Source organism: Babylonia areolata, chromosome 1, assembly GCF_041734735.1.
Source record: "Babylonia areolata isolate BAREFJ2019XMU chromosome 1, ASM4173473v1, whole genome shotgun sequence".
Lineage (NCBI taxonomy): Eukaryota > Metazoa > Mollusca > Gastropoda > Neogastropoda > Buccinidae > Babylonia > Babylonia areolata.
Window position 1 is genome coordinate 83,391,090 of NC_134876.1, and position 21,223 is coordinate 83,412,312.

Sequence of the window (21,223 nt, forward strand, 5' to 3'; positions counted from 1 at the left end):
CCTTTCATTATATATCCCGGCTAACCAAAGCCCTAGTGATGTAGAAACCTGCAGTGATGGTCAAATGATTTGAGCAGAACACGTTAAGACGCATCCATACACTAACATACATACACACACACGTGCGCACGCGCGTGCACGCTCGCGCGCGCGCGCGCACACACACACACACACATAGAAAAACATGCATGCAGACGCAGACTTGCGCGCGCGAATTCACACATACATACAAACACATACACATGCGCATGAAAGTGTATGTTTGCGACATAGGCAGACTGACAATTCTATCTTTTGACATATTTCATTTATTCAGTATTCATCAGGTAGACTTCTCAAAAATGAAAACAAAGAATAAAGTGGCACATGTCAACACATGCATAAAATCAAGGGCATGGGGAAAATTCATTATACAAAACTACAAACAAAAGCATTCTCGCTCATCCAGTGCTTCTTCAACAATTGCAGGAACAAATCAGGTCAGGAGTACATTTATTGCTTGAAGATGCACATTTTGTTGAAGGTGGACGCTCCCTATGTAGGTACATGCAAACTAAAGAAGTTGTTACGAAAAAAACAAGTAGAAAAGAAAGAGCAGCAGTCTAACAATGACACTGAAAATGAATCATCTGTTCGTGCTTGGTTTATCTAACAATCATAATGGGCTTCAAAGAAATGCTCTGAAACCTGTATGGCAGACAAATGAACAAAATGCAGCTTTGTTTCCTGTTGACAAACGAATCTGAAGTACACTGCAACCGCTACTAAGATTTTTTTTTTTTTTTTCGACTTAACAAACGAACACATATTTGTAATGCTTGAGATAGACCTGCGTTCGTTTCTTTGTGAAGATGCCCGTTCTTATTTCAAGTTACTATCAAGGATTATGCAGTATCACGGATCTGCTCTCGGCTTTCCTGCTCAACGAAAACGAACAGTATTTTTCTATAGCATCTTCGTTGTCTTTCCAACACACTGTTTAAAGGCAGCCTGATTCATTCTGCACAAGAGACAGAGAGAGAGAGAGAGAGAGAGAGAGAGAGAGAGAGAGAGAGAGAGAGAGAAAGAAGCGACTGTTTTTTTTCTTCTCTCCTTCATTGTTGATTTCTGTTGGTTCCAGGATCTAAATTCTGTCCTTGGAGTTAGAAAACTTGGTCTGTTGCCCGCATGTGGACATCATTTATCTGGAGAAAAAAAACACACACAAATAAACAAAAAACAAAAATAGACAGAAGACAATGCAGCGAATAACACAGTCAATCAGTCTGTCCGTCACACACACACACACACACACACACACACACACACACACACACACACACACACACACACACACACACACACACACGCACGCACGCACGCACGCACACACACATTTTTTCTATATATACGCACATGCACAATTACCTTATAGACAAAAAAGCAAAACGATTTAACCTTTTAAAAATGGATACGCCTTCAGCCGAAGGAAAGAAAATAGAAAGAAGTGATGATGATAGTAGTAACAAGAGAAATTAAACCGAGAACAAAACAAAGACAGAAGAGGATGGAGAGCGTGGGAGAAATGGAGACAACGACAGATAAAGCGGGGAAACCCCCCCCAAAAAAAACATCACCTCCACATGTGGCGGGGCATCCAGGATGTACAGAATGCTGTCCCGTATGTCTTCTGGCTGCAGACACTGTAACACACACACACACACACACACACACACACACACACACACACACACACAGACACACACACAGACACACACACACAGACACACACACACACACACACAACACACACACACACACACACACACACACACACGAACTGTTACAAGAAACAAACTAACCAGCACATTACCACACGGGTAAATACTATCTACAAAAATCTTATTTTCTGGCGAAGCATCATTTCATAAATAACTTACTCGTCTACACAGCATGTCTCTACAATTTTGAGAGTGGCGCTGTTTGTTTCCGTTTTAAATTGTTTCAGTGAGGTGTCAAAGCGCGGGGACTGATTAATACATGTTACAGCACATCTGCTGTTGAAAAAAACTCAGATGCCTGAACTTCGCATAAACCAAACGCACTTGTTAAGCCTCGAAAGCTACCCCAGGTTTGCGTAAAATACTGACATAAAATGAAATAGAACAATTAGATAAAACAAACAAAAAAATACTATTTTCGAGTAAGTTCTTTGGAAAAAACAACAACAACGTATTTTAGTATAAATATACGTTAACCCCTCACTTGTCCATAATGTGTGCTAAAATCGGATCACAGCCATAGCTGAGCCCAAGAAAGAAACATTCTTTTGGAGAAAAAAAAAATCCTGGTCTGTTTAAATACCATTCACTTGACATCGGCATACAGCAATAGCACGATAATAAACGCTCCAATATGATTTAGCATGTGAACCAAGGCTGTCGTAGTTCTTAATCTTAAAAGACAGCACACTGAACTACTGTTTAGCCAGTTGCGTTTTTTTATGTCAATATGCTAATCATTTTCAGCTCCAATTAAAAGAGGAAGAAACATTCGGCACTTGAGATGGGGTTTTTTATGTCAATATGCAAATCATTTTCAGCTCAAATTAAAAGAGGAAGAAACATTCGGCACTTGAGAAACAAAAATCGTTAGTATTCGTTGACAATATTTGAAATGAACATTTTGTACGCCTTTAATTCATATTCTGCCGCCAGTTGGCACAGTCGTGTGTCTGCATGATCATATTCTCTATTCATGCTGGATTGTCGGACATAAGGCCAAAAGGGGGAGAAGTCCATGACTCGTTCCCAGACGTTGCGACAAAGGAATAGTTATGTAACCGCTACATAGATAAATGAATGAATGAATTAATTAATTAATTAAAAAAAGGTGAATAATTAATAAATAGATAAATGAATAAACGCCCCTTTTGCCCGACAACAAGCAACCAAATATGAGTATTACTGTTGTCCACAGTGGAAAAATAGAAAGAAAGAAACCAACACCTAGAAATCGGATCATAGCAAGAAGTTTACTAGAGCCCAAACATGGTCCAACAAACAGACAGACAAACAGACAGACAGAGAGATTTTCTGTTTCTGTCTCCTTCCAAGAGAGAAGTGGACCATTTGATCCTAGTGTACGAGTGCATCTGTCCTGAGGAAGGAGGGGCAGAATGCCACCCACCCCCTTAAACACACACACAAACACACACACACATATATATACACACACACACTGACCTTCATGGAGGAATACACAGCCTTAGCGTGCTCCTCGTTGAAATGACGCTTCACAAACTCCGTTTCCACAAAACCAGGACACACTTGCTGCCATCACATCAAACATAATGACATAATGGGTATGTGATTGAAACTCTATAGAGAAATGGAGAAACTACACACAAACACAGACACACACACGCACACACACGCGCGCGCGCACACATAGATAGATAGATATAGATGTACATATATTCATTTCATAGCATGCCTCTGTGTGTGTGAATCTCTCTACAACTGAATGTAGGAAAATAAACAATACGCCGGCATCAGGTCTACAATAATTTCGACCACCTTTTATTTATCCTCCAATAGCGGATAGTCCCTGGATGTTGCCAGACTCACCGACACCCTGATTTTCGATTTCATTTCCCGCAGCTCATTTCGTAGTCCCTCTCTGATGGCGGTGACGGCAAACTTGGTTGCCACGTAGCAGTGAGCTCCCTTGCTGTTCACAGTTCGAATTCCTGACATGCTGAAATTGATTAACGCAACACAGTTCTTGGTCATGTGTGCTATTGATCAACTCTTTACGTTCTCATGCTATCAAATATCAGAATCGTTGTACACCTTTTATAGTTTATTTGAATCTCACTCAATAACTTCTGATTCGTTTTTATAGCTGATCTGCAGAACAACTTTGTCATTGTCACCGTAAAACCAACGAACTGACTGACTATGATACTGAATAATTACAAAATCACATTATTTCATAACTTTTCAAGCATTAGGATTTAGTTAGCTTCCCAAGATTCGGTTACTTCTGATCTGCCCTTTCTATTCTTCAAATACTTTAAGCATGTACTTCTGCATCACTTTCAGTTTAACCCAATACCACTTTTACTGCTTGCCTACATCCATACAAATTAGATGCAGATATATTTTCTTGTTTAGTAGCAAAATATCAGCAGTATTAAAAAATCCTGGGCAATAGCACATAGGTTAAAACATTATACTCTCCATCCTCGGTTCGAACCCGGTTCAGCTGGGAGCGTGGGTGATTGGGGGTGGAAATAATTTTTCTCCGATCTGGCATGTCAAAATATGGGCTGACCTGTCGCTACCCCTTCATGTGTTAACAGATTCAGAAGATCCAAAAAGCACGTCAAAGATCCCACAATTTATCACAGCAGTCGATGTGTAATGAAAACACTTTTTAGAATTAGGTTTCAAAAGGATGCAATACCCCAAACCGCCTAAAAGATGTGGTAAGATGGTCGTACACGTAAAACTTCACTCCTGCACGCTGCAGCCCACGAAGGCAGAATGGAAGAAAGAAAGAAAAAGAAGCTGTATTTGAAAGTCAGAGCTACTTACTTCTGGTGTATATTCATCTATCTTACATCAGTCAAAGTAGCTTTTTGGAAACCAAGTAATAAAACTTGATATGAACCACCCATATCAGTAGCACGTCGAGTAACCTAATACACGAACACGTTGTTGTTTTAGCTTCAACAATAATTTACCTGTTGACGAGGATGATGTGACCATCGTCAATGTTCTTTTCCTGCATCAGCTTGAATGACTCCTTCGTCACCATCATCAGTCCTTGGACGTTCACCTGCGAAAGGTCATGATCAAGTCAAGGTCAAGTTTATTTTTCATCCTGTATAATAGGTTCTTCTTTTAACCAAATGTAATAGTATTGGTCAAATATGGTTTCAGTTAAAAAGACCCTTTCCGCCTTTCAGTACACGGAGACACACATACCCGGGGACAGGTACATACTACAGTGACGTAACAGGATGAAGATACTTTTCGTGATTATCTTTTAAGACAAAGTTCGATCATAAAATTGGAAATATGCAGCAACATCCCAAAGGCTGAAAAAATCATTCAGTATGACGAGAGTGGACAACCACAGACTCGCCTAATGAACAAATCTTGCACTGCGAATTTCACAGTATAGGCAGAAATTGTCCATCCCACGAACTAGCTACAGCACCAACCACAGAAGCGGTCTATGCTTGTCCTTCATATCACCGCTAATGGAATTTTGTCTTCCTAGTTCAAACGCCAGACCTACTGGATACCAGTTAACGTCAATGTCAGCAGCAATCAGAGAGAGCAGAGCTGCCGACTGCGAATTACAGCCCCTGTCAGTAGATACAGTGCATCGAACCTGTCGACGACACGAAATGTTACCAGGTGGGCTTAACTGTTTTATCTGACATCCCTGAAACTCTTTAACTCTCTCCATACGAACGGCGAAAGAGACGACGTTAACAGCGTTTCATCCCAATTACCATCATCAAAATATTGCAAGCGGAACGCTCTTATACTGAAGAGGTGAATGTTGACAAAGAATACCACAATTCTGACGACGGAAGCTAAAGGTTGGGTCATTCAGACACCCACTGGACATCCGAGGGGTCTGTGTAGAGGAGAAGAGAGGACTGGCCGTACTGAGTGAGTTAACAACAGAGCTCGAGAAGAACAAGCATGCTGGAGACACGGGAGCACCTTTGGAACACGGACTTTGCTGCTACCACCCTTGGGAAGTGTCATTCCCATTGGACTTCATCCTCTGCAACATCTGCAGCCGACTATGTGCCTCAAGGACAGGTCTCCATTTCCATATGAAAACCAACTCTGGTATACGATCTGCCTCCCACTGATATGTCGAAACGTTGGGCGACACTATCATCATTGTCCAATGCTACTTTCTTTGTGGTTATCGTTCAAAACTGTGGAAAAAACTACATCTGTGTTTTTTTGTTTTTTTAAATTACGTTTTCTCTTTTGTGTCAGCCTATTCTATCATCATTGCATTTTATGCTCAGTCGTCAGTGTTTTTATACTGTTCTTCTATACTTCTACTGCATTAATTCCCATCGACTTTGTGGAATGTGTGATAATGTATACAGCATTCCCCACCAAAGGATCTTTGCCATTGTGTGTTAAATGTGTTGCTGTGATAACTCTTTGGTAGCAAGTAGAACAGTTTGCCTGCGATATGGGATTTTCTTTCGTGCTGATTTTCTCAATAATAGATGTTGATCCATGTTTCAGTTGATAAAATCATAGGGTATATAATTAAATTCAATTCATCGATGATAGACACAGTAAAGCGTAAAGACAGAGTAAAAATGAAAACAACAACAAGAAGAACAACCAACACACAGTATGCATGGTTGAAAAGACAGATGCTTTACACGCGAATGGTCAATGTTAGTCAATACAGTTATCTGGAGGAAAACAGGGGGATTTAAGCTGACAGATACAGAAATTAGTTTGTTTTATAGTTGTTTTTATATGAGCTGTTCTCACGTCAAACATGTGTTTCCACTGAGCAGGATCGCCAGTGAGGAGCGGTGCATCATGGGCCAGACCAGCGTTGTTGATGCAGACATCCACACGGCCCAGACTGCTGTGCTGACGTATCATCTGGAACATGGCCGTCACTTCCTCCTCCTTGGACACATCACACTTCACTGCCGTCACACTGCCCGGATGTTCGCTCAGCTCCTCGGCAAGTTTCTGTGATAAGATAATAGGTGAGGTGGTCAGGGTACGGATACGCTAAGGCCTCTAATGAAGGGGCGTGCGAACAGTTCATGATATATGCAACGTAAAGTGGGAAGAACATGTATGATAATTAAACCGAAAACAAAACAATGCATTGAATAGGAGTAACAGAACAATGCATGAAGTAGCTATTTCTTTAAACTTAAAAGCCTTGTACACGTACAAAGAGATAACGTACAATTGTGACATTACTCGACAACAAAAAACTCAAACACACAGGGCTGCTTGTGAACAGTAGTTCCCATGAATCTTTCTTTGGCATTGATAAGTGTTTCACAACAAAGGACAAAATGTACTTCATCTTCATTTGATTTCTTGCATAACAGACACGATAAGTCAGATTCTTTAAATATTTTCTACCTGGAATGATGAACAGCCAAGTTAAGTTATTTCGAGTCTACAACTTATTATAATCCACCTGATATGTGTCAATATTTAACAACAGATGATTCAAATCATGATCATTTGAAAATGATCAATAAAGACTAAACCTTTCACTCGCATTAGTATGCTGATTCCAAGTTTGCCATCTGCAAAAATAGGCTTTGACGAAAAGTGTATATAAAACTTTAAAAAAAACCAACACCTTGATTTAACCAAGCATGTCCAAATTTATTTTCAAACAAAGGTTCACGTTTGAAACACGACTTTTTCTTTCACTAGTATCCAAGTGGCACATCATTTTGTACGCTCTGTATGGTGGTCTATGTTTTTCCATCTGTAATAATTTTAACCAGTACCACATAGAACAGACAGCAGAAATCACCTATATTGGATAACGATTAGTTTCACCATATACCAAATCATAAGGTGTCCTATCTCCTCTCAGAAACATTTTAAAGCAAACAAATGGACAGACTCACAATGGACTGTTGCTTTATCTGATCCCCAAAATTACAACTCATGCTGACAACTATGTTGCTCATGTGAATCAAAAGGCTTGAAAAAGCTTAAAGGAATTATCATTAAGTGAATACAATTTCTGTATAATACATAGCAAGGTATTCTTAGTTTTACTAGCAATAACTTAACATGCGACAAATGGAGAAATATATTCCCAAATATTCATAAACATTAACCACAGGTATTGGAACGCCATTATATACCCACTTTCCCCTTGTTGTAAAGTATCAACCATTTCAAAATACTATAATACTATGAGGTGGGGGAGGGGTGAAGGGGGGAGGAGGTGGGGGTAGAGTGGTCCTGGTTTCTAGTTCTATTCTCAAGTACATTTCAACCCACTTGCCCACTCCCATCCCCTGTGCACAATATCACACACACACACACACACACACACACACACACACACACACACACACACACACACACACACACACACACACACACACACACACACACACACTTACGCCCTCAAACACACATAAGCACGCGGAAAGAGAGAGAGACAGACAGACAGACAGAAAAAGAGAAAACAACGAAAAGAAAAAGAAACAAGAACAAGCAAACCTAACGAAAAAAAACCCCTCAACATCGATTGTTGATGTTCCACAGATTTCTTCTTTGTATTTTGCTTTTGAACTTAAGCCAAGGAAAACAAATAAAAGTATATATTTTTTAAAGTGTTTCAATGCATACTTTTACACATTAAAAGGAAAGTGTAATAACAAATGCGTATGTCGCCTTTGGCACGTTTCTGGTGAGCAAACCCAGTAAGACAAGCCGAAAGAAACACACACAAGAAGTCCACACGAGCCGGAAGGTTAACATGTAAGCGCGGATTTCTTTCGTTATGACCTACTCACCTGGATAGCCGCGATGTTACGAGCACAAGCCACCACCTTCATCCCTCGTTCCACCAACGCCTTGGTCACACTGTACCCAATGCCTGCAGAGGCCCCTGTAACCAAGGCAACACGTCCTCGCCAGCGCTCCATGCGTTTAGTCTATAAATTTTCAGCAGCTAAAAACAATGGACTGTGTGCTTGAGTTGCAGTGGTTGGTGTCATACGCTATTGGCAAGTGACAGACAGTTGCTGAGCTTGTAATGTTCTACTGCTGATAAGGCTTATCACCTACCTGCATGCTGACAGACTTTTGCGATCATGGTGGTCACAAGGGTTGACAAGTAGGGTTAAGAAAACATTTCCATTCACCCATTACTCCAAGACTCCCAGATAAATATCTTTTCTGAAGATGTTTCTTGCTTTTGTCAATATCTGTATTTAGTCCTAATTAATCTATTTGGACTTCGCAGATGATTCTATATAAGAGAAAGAATAAAAAAAAAAAAAAAAAGACAGGGAGAAAAAAAAGGAAGAGACAGACACAGAGAGAGACAGAGACAGAGAGATCTAATTCACATTTTTCATATGCATAAATATGAAGGAACCGTGTAACAAAATTTTCTGCCAAGCATCAGCGTTCCAAGTATTATCAGTAATATTTATCTAGAATAAGTGAATTTGTCATTATTTACAGTGCTTTGAGTAGACTTTGACAAATGGCCAAAAAGAATAATCGGCAATTGCCCAGAACAGACACATTTCACCATTCATATGGGAATAACCTTTAATACAGCATGGATTCTTTCGCGTTTTTACCTTATTATCAACTCCCTTGACTTGTATGTGTGCGAGCGCGCGCGTGTGTGTGTTTATGTGTGTATGTGTTTCCGCGTGCGTACACATATATGTGTGTTTGTGTGCATGTGATTGTGTATGTGTGCTGTGTCATGCACACACATAGGTGCACTTGTGTGACGACTCAAACAAAGTAGAACTTAATCAAGTGACAGATGTCGTTCACACACACACACACACACACACACACACACACACACACACACACACACATATATATATATATATATATATATATATATATATATTCAGGCACACATGTACACACCCACAGAGGCAGAGAGAAACATAGGGAGAGAGAGACAGACAAAAAGACACATGCAAGTATACATATCAAAATTAAAATCAAATGGCAGACACACATAGACAGACAGACAGATAGATAGATTAGATATATAGATAGATTAGAGAGAGAAAGAGAGAGAGAGTCGGAGAGAGACAGAGGGACAGAGACACACAGAGATCTATTTCATATGCCTGTACATGCATGGTCCATGTAACACCATTTTCCGCCGAGCATGAGTCCACATATCGGTCTCACTGTCTTGACCCCGCTTATCACCTCACACAGCCACATTTATAACCAAGCTCCTCATCAAGGTCAGGCGGAAAGCCCGTATCAGCGCCAGCCAAAACACAAACTCGTCAAAGTTAGCCTGTGTAGGATCTATCATCAATCATTGGAACTCAAGAACAAAGCTGATAGTTGTTTTTTAAGCTTTCCATCTTTAAAAAAAAAAAAAAAAAAAAAAAAAAAAAAATGGAGCGCTGGCGAGGGCGTGTTGCCTTGGTTACAGGGGCCTCTGCAGGCATTGGGTACAGTGTGACCAAGGCGTTGGTGGAACGAGGGATGAAGGTGGTGGCTTGTGCTCGTAACATCGAGGCTATCCAGGTGAGTGCATTACAAGCACAAAAAAAGGTATTGTTATGCCTAAAATTATAGGTCCTATGAAAATTTGAATACAGATTACTCAGTTACAAAACTGAGCGCAGTTGATATCCAAGATGACCAGTGAACTTATTCTTTAAAGGGAAAACCAAAAGATTAAAGGTCCCTTTGCCTTTCATGGCCACTGGGACACTGAATTCATATCCAATGTGTCAAGGGCAGGGCCCAATCCTCAACATTCACTGTATTGACCTTTCCTCAGATAGAGTCAGGTATCCAGTCACATGTGGGTGGAGTGAGGAAAATCGGAGTAAAGTGCATTTCCCAATGCCATGGCAAAAATGGGGCCTCGAACCCTGATCATTGGTGAACACTGGCCTAGAGGCAACGCGTCCGCCTAGGAAGCGAGAGAATCTGAGCGCGCTGGTTCGAATCACGGCTCAGCTACCGATATTTTCTCCCCCTCCACTAGATTTTGAGTGGTGGTCTGGACGCTAGTCATTCGGATGAGACGATAAACCGAGGTCCCGTGTGCAGCATGCACTTAGCGCACGTAAAAGAACCCACGACAACAAAAGGGTTGTTCCTGGCAAAATTCTGTAGAAAAATCCACTTCAATAGGAAAAACAAATAAAACTGCACACAGGAGAAAATGCAAAAAAAAAAAAAAAAAAAGGGTGGCACTCTCAGTGTAGCGACGCGCTCTCCCTGGGGAGAGCAGCCCGAATTTCACACAGAGAAATCTGTTGTGATAAAAAGAGAAATACAAATACAAAAACAAGAAAGTCCAACGTCTAACCGACCGTTTTTGCCACGGCGTCTCCAACTTCAGCCACACATGCTTGATATGTATCAAAGTTGACAGAGGAGGGGAAGAGTCCACGGGTGTAAACTTACAGTTCAGAAGTTCCTGGATCAAACTCAAGCAAGGACTGTACCAAGTCTTTATTTCTTATTTTTTGTTTTGTTCATTTTTATTTGTTTCGTTTTGTTCTGTTTATATCCGCTACAACTACTATCATAAGCTCTCTCTCTCTCTCTGTCTGTCTGTCTCTGTCCCTCTGTCTCTTTGTCTGTCTTTCTGTTTCTGTCGCTCTGTCTCTGTCTCCACTCTCTCTCTCTCCATCTCTGTCTCCTTTCTCTTCCTCTGTCTGTGAGGACAGGAGAGGGAAATGGCGTTCTTACATTAACGAGCGGATCAACAGTCGTCACCACTGTTTTTTTTTCTGAAAAAAAGAAGAAACAATACAGTAAATTCACAAATGACATTGATAGTACTTATCAATTGACAGGCTAGCCCCGAAAATTGAGTATGGCCGCCTTCATGACGGGTAAAAACGGTCATACACGTAAAAGCCCACTCGTGTACATACGAGTGAACGTGGGAATTGCTGCCCATGAATGAATGAAGAAGAAGAAGAAGAGACAGGCTGGAATTTATTAAGAGAAAAATCAGAAATCAGCACTACAGTGTTCCCCTATCCTCCTGTTGCCCCCCACCCCCCACCCCTCCCCCCCATCCCCCAAAACCCCTGCCCCCCAACCCTCTTCCGACCCCCTCCTTCCCCGCACACACGTCACATGTGCCACTGTCTGATTGCAGAAATTAGGGGAGGAGCTGAGCGAACATCCGGGCAGTGTGACGGCGGTGAAGTGTGACGTGTCCAAGGAGGAGGAAGTGACGGCCATGTTCCAGATGATACGTCAGCACAGCAGTCTGGGCCGTGTGGATGTCTGCATCAACAATGCTGGTCTGGCCCATGATGCACCGCTCCTCACTGGCGATCCTGCAAAGTGGAAACACATGTTTGACGTGAGAAATAATCCAGTATCAGATTTGCCTTTTGGTTTTTGTGCCTTTGTGTCAGTTTTCTTTTCTGATTCTGTATCTGCCTTGCACGTTAAATCTGTTCACTAGATCCCCTTACATTTGTATTGTTTGACTGATAGGTTCAGAGCTGCCAACCTTTCCCATACTTGATGGTTTTTTAAATACTAATCAGACCACTGTTTCGAATTCATAATCAAATTCAACGGGATTTTTTTTAATAAAAGGAAAAAAAAATGAACACAGTGTAAATTTCATCGTCTACATTGTGTTTTTTATGTGCTTAGAGTTGACTTCATCAAGATTTTGCACCTTATAAATATTATTATTATAAGTAATAGTATTTTTATGTATTCTTTTTTTCTAATTTTATTTATTTAGTTGTTTTAAAATTTTATTTATTTATTCATTTATTCATTTTTCTCAAGGCCTGACTAAGCGCGTTGGGTTACGCTGCTGGTCAGACATCTGCTTAGCAGATGTGGTGTAGTGTATATGGATTTGACCAAACGCAGTGACGCCTCCTTGAGCTACTGATACTGATACTGATACTGTGCTCTGTTCACGTGTATGTGCTGCCGTTGTCCTTTTTCTGTCAGAGTTGACAAATACCTTATTGTCAGGGGTAGTGTGGTCTATCATCAATATCATCTCATGAGGGAAGGACACCCAGACCCTAAACCCATCAGAATAACTGTTCTTCCTTTCATCATCATCATCAGACTGATAAGAATAATAATAATAATAATAAGAAGAAGAATGATGATGATGATACTGCTACTGCCACTACTACTAAATGATAATAATAATAATAATAATGATTATGATAATAATAACAATGACAATAATAATGATAATAAGAAAAAGAATGGTAAACGTTTTTGTTTTTTTGTTTGTTTTGTTTTGTTTTGTTTTTGTTTTTGTTTTTTTCTTTTTTGTATATTTGATTGTTTGTTTGTTTTGGTTTTAGATAAATATGACACTTAATTTTGTACGGAAACAAAACAAAGGCCTTTCACACCCGACCTTCACACGGAGGCACAACTCTGAATCAAAGGGTGAAAGACAATAACCGATAGATATATGGAGATAGAAAGCTACAGACACTATGAACAGAAAGAGGTAGGGGGTGGGGTGAGGGTGAGCTGTTTTGGAAAGAGGCAGGTTTTAAGGCTGAGAGCTGTCATGACTGGACGAATGAATGTAGCTGAAAGAACGGCGTTGACATGTGAAACAAGCAGCTACAGTTCACAGTGGATTTACAGGTGAACGTCCTTGGCCTGCTTATGGTCACCAGGGAAGCGTTCAAACTGATGAAAGAAAACGACATTGATGATGGTCATATCATCCTCCTTAACAGGTGAGACATACATACAGACAGACAGACAGACAGACAGTCAGAGATATATATATATATACAGAGACAGAGACACATACAGAGACAATGCATACTAAAAACAACATTTGTGATATCTTGATCACACAAAAAGAAAGAAATAGAGTGAGCTTACCACAGAAAACATAAAGATAGCCTTTTCTGCTGGAATGCCATGGCATTCAATTGAAATCTCTCTCTCATACACACACACACACACACACACACACATATATATATATATATATATATATATATATATTATAGAGAGAGAGAAAGAGAGAGAGAGATACATACATATATATATCTATATATATACATATATATATATATGTGTGTGTGTGTGTGTGTAATACAGTTTTTGGAAAGCCTTTAACGGGTAAAAAGCTTTCCATCAGAAAGATTAGCAAACGCTCTCTGAATATTTTTTTCCTGCTTCGAAGAATAAAGGGTAGGAACTGTTTTTCGAGAAAAAAAAAAAAAAAAAAAAAAAAACCCTGCTGATTGCCTCCCTTAGACTTTTGACGACAAAATAGAAACGAAACGAACCAAAGCAAAAGAGAGAAAGAAAGAAAAAGAACAGTAGAATTTTGGCCCAAGTAGCTGCAGTTATTGTCGATTAACAGTCGTACTATTCTGTGTTCCAGCATGTCCGGTATCCGGATGATGAAAAGCAAAGGGTTACACTGCTACGGCGCAAGTAAGTTTGCTGTCAGTGCCGTGAGAGAGGGACTCCGGAACGAGCTTCGAGAGATGAAATCCCAAATCAGGGTTTCCGTAAGTATAATTTATGTGATTAACGAAGCAAACAAAACGTGTAGCATAATGTGATAACATTTGGCCAGAAAGAGAACCGAAGGAGGAGTCTGAATAAGAAGATACAGTCTCGCAAAATGCGTAGTTATAAATTACTACAACTACAACAGCAACTACTAGTACTTATATTGCTACTAGTACTACTAGTACTACTACTACTACTACTACTACTGCTGCTGCTGCTGCTGCTGCTGCTGCTGCCGCTACTGCTGCTGCTCCAACTACTACTACTACTGCTGCTGCTGTTGTTGCTGCTGCTGCTGCGACTACTGTTACCACTGCTGTTATTTCTACTGCTGTTGGCGATATGGTAAATGGTGATGGCAAAGAGGGTGATGGTAAAATGATCAAGAAACAAAACCATGTGGATTCTTTTTCAGACAAGACATATTCTTGGGTTTTAAGTCGACATGCAACATAGAATTTGAACAGAGACATGAACGTATTTTTAAGACGTCTCTCACTTAAGATGTAGAGACAGATATACAGGCAGACAGACAGATAGATAAAGGGGAAAAATGAATTTGTGATCTTACCTCTACGCTTATATCTGGAATGTTCTGATTATCTAAAAAAAAAAATTTTTTTTAATGAACTTGTTAACAAAAACAACAACATACTATGCCCGCTTTCTTTCATATTGTGCAACAGCTGTTTGAAATCAGTTACCCTATGATCTGCATCACACACTCACACACACACACACACACACACACACACACACACACACACACACGTAAATGCAGAGGGAGAGAGAGAGGGAGTTGGGGGTGGGGGGGGATAACAACAAACAGACTGAGCACACACACACACACACACACACACACACACACACACACGTAAATACAAAGGGGGAGAGAGAGGGAGTTGGGGGTGGGGGGAATAACAACAAACAGACTGAGAAACTGAAACCCCTTCCTTAATTTTCAAACCCTTTTAAAATTTAATGTAAGATGTGCCAAACAGCGATATCAGCCTTTATCTGTCGCTGCTTGACTTTGTTGTCTTGGGTTGTGTGTCGCTTCATTGCGCTATTGTGATAGTGTTTGAAGGCAGGATAACTTTGTAACTTGTTTGACTTTCTTTATGAATTTGATTTGTGGTTTGCTGTACATGCGTATATGGATTTGTCCGAACGCAGTGTCGCCACCTTGAGCTACTGAAACTGAAACTACATATATATGCTCATGAATGTGTATATTTATGAATGTTTCACGTGTGATTATATTTATTACATTCATAATCAAAAGGCCATGCACCCCCATATTGTTTTGGACATGGCACTATTACTATTATTCACTGCGAAACAAAATGGAAAAACAGTTAGGGAAGAGAATGCTGCCTACAAAGTCACAACCTCCAGCCTAACGATGGAAGTTGAAGCTGTGACACATGCCCTCCAGTGGCTATCGTCCATCCATACGCCCGGAAACCAACATGCCATGATTCTAACCGACTCAATGAACCTCATACAGAAAATTGAAAACGGAATGGGAAGCCCAGAGTGGCATAAGGCAATGCGCAACTTTCAGATTAAAAAACTCACATGGTCATACTGCCCGGGACATGCAGGTGTTAAGGGAAATGAGCGAGCTGACAGACTTGCTGGTAACGCAACACCAACGAGCGGCCTACATCTAGGAAAATCGGAAATCCTCAGAAAAGTCAAAGAATATCAAAAAGAACAGGTACAAGGCCATCACACCATCGATCGCCTCAAAGAAATAAACGCAGAGAGATGGAGTGGCCGTAAGTCTAACATGAAAGGTAGAGCACGATGCTTTGCAAATCAAACAAATATCGGCATCATTTCCAAACCAACATTGCGCAAATTTCTTCAAAACGGAACAGAGTCTCCGTCGGCTTTTCCAAATACAATAGACTGAGCAACACACTAGACTCCACGTTCTTGGCATCAGAGATCTTTTCCCATCCCTCTTGCGGCAAATCAGTGGCAGCCTCTGTGCGTGTGTGTATGTGTGTGTTTGTGTGCATGTGTGGGTCTGTTTTTTTGAGTGCGTTTGTGCATGCGCGAGAGTGTAAGTGTACACAAGTGTCAGTAGAGTTCTGTGCACGTGCGTGCGTGTGTGTGTGTGTGTGTGTGTGTGTGTGTGTGTGTGTGTGTGTGAGGGGGAGGTGGGGGTGCGGGGGGAGGTGGGGTAGAGGATGAGGTATGTGAGTGTATGCATGCCTACACTGTGGGAGCAACAGGATATTGGAATGTATATATATATATATATATATATATATATCTTTGTATATATGTGTGTGGAGATATGGGCATATGTGTGTGTGCTTGTACAAGTGTTCATCTGTGTGTGTGTGTGTGTGTGTGTGTGTGTGTGTGTGTGTGTGTGTGTGTGCCGTGGAAGCTGTGATACGTAGACTAGAAATGAGTGTGTGGAGGAGGGGGGTAGAGGAGGTGCAGGGTAATGTGTGTGGTGTGTGTGTGTGTGTGTGTGTGTGTGTTGGAGCTCATGTACGTTTATATGTATTTGACTGTGCTTTCATATCTGTGAAACTGCATTTCGGTGCATATCTGTTATGCATGTGTGGGTGTATATGTGAATGTGTGTCTTCATGTTTTACATCTATTTGCTTATTTATCATCATTGTTATCTTATTTATTTATTTTTTTACATTATATTTATTATTTATTTATTTACTTGTGTAAGCTTATCTATTATTTATTCACCTTTTTTTTCTTCAGCGTATATGGATTTGTCGGAACGCAGTGACGCCTCCTTGAGCTACTGAAACTGAAACTGAAACTTATTATGGTTATAATTTGATGATGATGATGATGATGATGGCAAAAACAATGTTTCTTTTTCTTGTTTTCGTTATTGTTGTCGTTTTTGTTGCTGTTGTTGTTGTTGTTGTTGCTGTTGTTGTTGTTCTTCTTCTTCTTCTTTTCCTTCTGTCTATGTGCGAGTGTAGGTGCACAAATACATGTATATGTCCTATCCGTTTTGATGTAGATAAGCAAGGACAGACTGGAAGAATAGGCCATACCTAAAATCTTAACCCCTGAATAATAACGTTCTGAGGTTCTTTTTACCATTATGATACAATGATGATGATGATGATGACTGTTATCATCATCATCGCTGCATGCCGATTTTTTTTCTGTGGTGACAGCAAGTGTGTCCAGGTCTTGTGGAAACTGAGTTCTTGTATCGTCAATCAAACAAAGAGAGCGCTTCGTCTGTCTACTCTTCCATAAAGGTCAGTGCCGTAAAATTCTCTTTGCACGTTTTGATCACAAAATTGGTTTCATCCTCTGATGCTGGAAGAATCTGAACTGTTCATATCAAGTTTTATTAAGTTTGATCAGTAACACATTTTATGATGATCATGAAGAGTTCATAGAAACCTCTCTTGCACTTCTTTCTTATTATCCCCTTGCTCCAAAGGTTCTGTCTTCAAATACGTGGATGGTTATGATTACTATATACACAATTGTGTGTGTGTGTGTGTGTGTGTGTGTGTGTGTGTGTGTGTGTGTGTGTGTGTGTGCGTGCGTGTGTGTGTGTGTGTGTGTGTTTTGTGTGTGTGTGTGTGTGTTGTGGGAACTGGAGGGAGTGTGTGTCTCAGAGTGTGTGTGTGTGTGTGTGTGTGTGGAGGAGGTGGGTGTATGTGTGTTTCTGGATTGTGTGAGTTATGTGTGAGTGTGGGTGCACAAATACATGTATGTGTCCAATTGGTTTGTTGGATTGACGTATGTGTGTGCATGTTTGTGAGACGCACATATCTATCATGCCATTAATGCTTCTCTGTGTGTGTGTGTGTGTGTGTGTGTGTGTGTGTGTGTGTGTGTGTGTGTGTTACAGTGTCTGCAGCCAGAAGACATACGGGACAGCATTCTGTACATCCTGGATGCCCCGCCACATGTGGAGGTGAAGTTTTTGGGTTTTTTTTCTACATTCGTTTAGTTATCCTTTTTCGTCTCTTGCTCGCTCATCGCTCATTCAATTCATTCATTCATCCAGCCATCTCATTCATTCATTCATTGTGCTAGGCTCTCCGTTCTTTCATACTTCATCTTATTTATACTTCTTTTTTTTTTTTTTCTTCTTCTTCTTCTTCTTTTTTAGCTCTCTTGTTCTAAATTTCAATCGTTTCTTCTTTCCTTTATGCATTCATCCATTGGAAGCCCCCAACTCACCACATTTTCCCATGTTTGTGAGTCCTTTCATTTTCGTTTGGTGTTTTAACAGCCGATTTAACAGCTTGTTTGACTGTTGGGTGATTGGCTCAGTTTTTGCTTATCTGCTAAAATGATTACTGTACTGCTTTACTGATGTACCGTGTGATTTATTTTTGGTTCACGACTTGATTGACGAGTTAAATTTGCTGCATATTCACAAATATAGCCAACAGAGTATTTGCACCCACCATGACAGTTTACATTTTGAATTTTGAACTAGACAATTTAACACACACACACACACACACACACACACACACACACACACACACACACACACACACGCACACACGCATGCATCGCATGGCAGCAACAGCAAAATAAAAACAAAAAAATAAATAAACAGCACAGAAAATACACAATTCTCCACAAAGTAACATAGTATGCGTATGCGTAAAAGAGAGAGAGGGAGGGAAGAAGGTAAAGAAGGAAGAGATACGAAGGAGAGAGGAGAAATTGTTGAGAGAGAGAGTTGATGATGATGATGACGATGATTATGATGGTATTCACAAAATTATCTACACTATGTTGGGACCGACTTTGTCAACAGATTAACGACATCCACCTGCGTCCAACGGACCAAGTGTACTAGCAGAACGTGCACGTGGAAACTGTTGCAAAACCTGCACTGTGCAGTCAGCTGGGACACACACGCTCTGAGAAGACACGGGCCTTTCCTGCTCTTCTGTTTCAGAATTGCACGAACCAACATGAAACCGAAAAGTCAATTGATTGATTTGTGTTGTGTTGCATTTTATTACATCGTATTGTATTGTACTATATTGTATTGTCTTACTTTTTGTCACAACACAAATTTTCTCTGTGTAAAATTTGGCCTGATCAGCCATGGAGCCAGCTGCACATCTCGGACGCAGTATGGTCATAACCCGCTACTAACTGTGTGTAGTGTGGAACTGACCAATGGCGTAGTTCGGTCAACGTAGGCATTTAGTTACGTGTAACTGTCAAAAAGTTAGAACCAAGCAATGCAACTGGCACCAGTGCGCGTCGCCACAGAGGAGCGCCACCCACTTTATTCTCTCTTTCTCTTTGTGTGCATGTTTATCTGTTTATGATCACAGTGAAGTCGTTGGGGATTTTTGTGTACAGAAATTTACCAGGGACAACCCTTTTGTTGCCCTACGTGCGCTAAGTGCATGCTGAACATGGGCTCTTGGTGTGTCATCTCTTCCAAACGATCAGCACACAGACCACCACTTAAAGTCCAGTGGAGGGGTCAGTGGGGGGAAAAATCCCGGTCCCTATCGCTTCCTGATCGAACGCATTAACCACTGGTCTACCGTTACACCGACATCACATTATATCTTAAGAAATTTGAACACTCACTTGTCAAGGAACTGCTTGCTTTGCCGCTATGTGCTTGCTGCTTGCTGTGCTGTCTCCAGGGGGCCAGTTGGAAATCGTGCTGATCCATCTCGCTGCAGTCGAGTTGTAACTCAAACACGCTGAGCATGGAAAAACTTTTATACCCCAAATCAGCAACGCCATTCCACATTGTCACATAACAGTTTGGTTTGCATGGAACTGTATCAGTGTTTAAAGTATAATCTTATCAAGTTTTCATGGAATTGTATCAATGTTTAAAGCATTGTCTTCGTATTTGGTTTGCATGGAACTGTATCAAAGTTTAAAGCATTATCTTTTTATTTGGTTTGCATGGAACTGTATCAATGTTTAAAGTATTAACTTCTCCTTACACAAATCAAAGAAATATATACATCAAAGGAAATAAACAAAACTGAGAGCAAGGCGTTGTTTTTGTGCTGTGTAGTTTTGATGTAAATGTTGATGGGTAATATGAACAGGAGTCTCCTTCTCTCTGTGTGATAGTCATTCAACACGCAGTCTTCTCTTTGCTGTTTGGAGGATTCGTGCAGGCATGGAGAACCGCCGTGGCGGACTTTGCCTACCAAACAGCAGCAGTAGCGCAAGCTCGTCTTCGTTCCGATTTTTGGTGCTATGATTTCACCTGGAATGAGGAAGCTTGTGTGAGTCTTCAGTATGAATTACTTTCTGTGACATCACATCCGTCGCTCTTCATTAATTTCCATTCACAATAGTACTACCGAGACTAAATAGATCCAGATCTGTATCGAAAGACCTATTTCATCACATTAAATACTTATCTTTACACGTAAATGAAATCACCACTAAAGAACCAACAAAACTATGTATGACAGTCTGGATCAAAGAATTCAAACAACAGTATATAGGTAGAACAGCAATTCTAAAATCTCTGATAATAACAAAAATACTGTATTATGGAAACTATTACCTAACCCATGAGATGAATTTATGCAAGCGTTACATGAACTTAGCTTAAAATTTGTGTGAAATTAAAAACAAGACCGTATTAGCAGAAAGGTAGCACGAAAAAGAATCGATGAGGGAGGAATAGAATTTCCAGATTTAAAGTGCTTTATGCATGCTTTGAAATAAATTAACTTGGATAAGAAAACTGAAAACAACAAATCATAAATGGAAGTCGGTTCTGTTATCAATGCATCCAAAGATAGAAAACGTGGACAAATCTGGACCAAATAATTTGCTCTGCGCATACTATGACAATCTATTTGGGAAAGACACATTTCAAGCATATAAACATTTCTTTGACTTAGTTAAACCCACAAACCCAGCGGAAACATTAGCACAACCATTTTTTAACGATAAAAACTAAATTATTAACATTT

The 21,223-nt window shown here is 40.3% G+C and overlaps 2 protein-coding genes across 2 annotated transcripts; one reads left to right on the forward strand and one right to left on the reverse strand.

Moving 5' to 3' along the window:
- Positions 1 to 318: 318 nt before the first annotated feature.
- LOC143293888 (dehydrogenase/reductase SDR family member 11-like) lies at positions 319 to 8,773 on the reverse strand. Its single transcript, XM_076605229.1, has 7 exons — positions 8,558 to 8,773; positions 6,534 to 6,743; positions 4,730 to 4,824; positions 3,609 to 3,738; positions 3,225 to 3,311; positions 1,617 to 1,682; positions 319 to 1,184 (listed from the first exon to the last, which is right to left on the reverse strand). Exons 1-7 carry the CDS (start codon positions 8,687 to 8,689, stop codon positions 1,143 to 1,145), a joined length of 762 nt encoding a protein of 253 aa, XP_076461344.1. The 5' UTR covers positions 8,690 to 8,773; the 3' UTR covers positions 319 to 1,142.
- Positions 8,774 to 9,971: 1,198 nt separating this feature from the next.
- Positions 9,972 to 20,299, forward strand: LOC143293891 (dehydrogenase/reductase SDR family member 11-like). The gene is made up of 7 exons (XM_076605241.1): positions 9,972 to 10,286; positions 11,887 to 12,096; positions 13,377 to 13,471; positions 14,134 to 14,263; positions 17,444 to 17,530; positions 18,136 to 18,201; positions 19,063 to 20,299. The coding sequence occupies exons 1-7, from the start codon at positions 10,155 to 10,157 to the stop codon at positions 19,102 to 19,104; spliced, it is 762 nt and encodes a 253-aa protein (XP_076461356.1). The 5' UTR covers positions 9,972 to 10,154; the 3' UTR covers positions 19,105 to 20,299.
- The last annotated feature ends 924 nt before the right edge of the window (positions 20,300 to 21,223 follow it).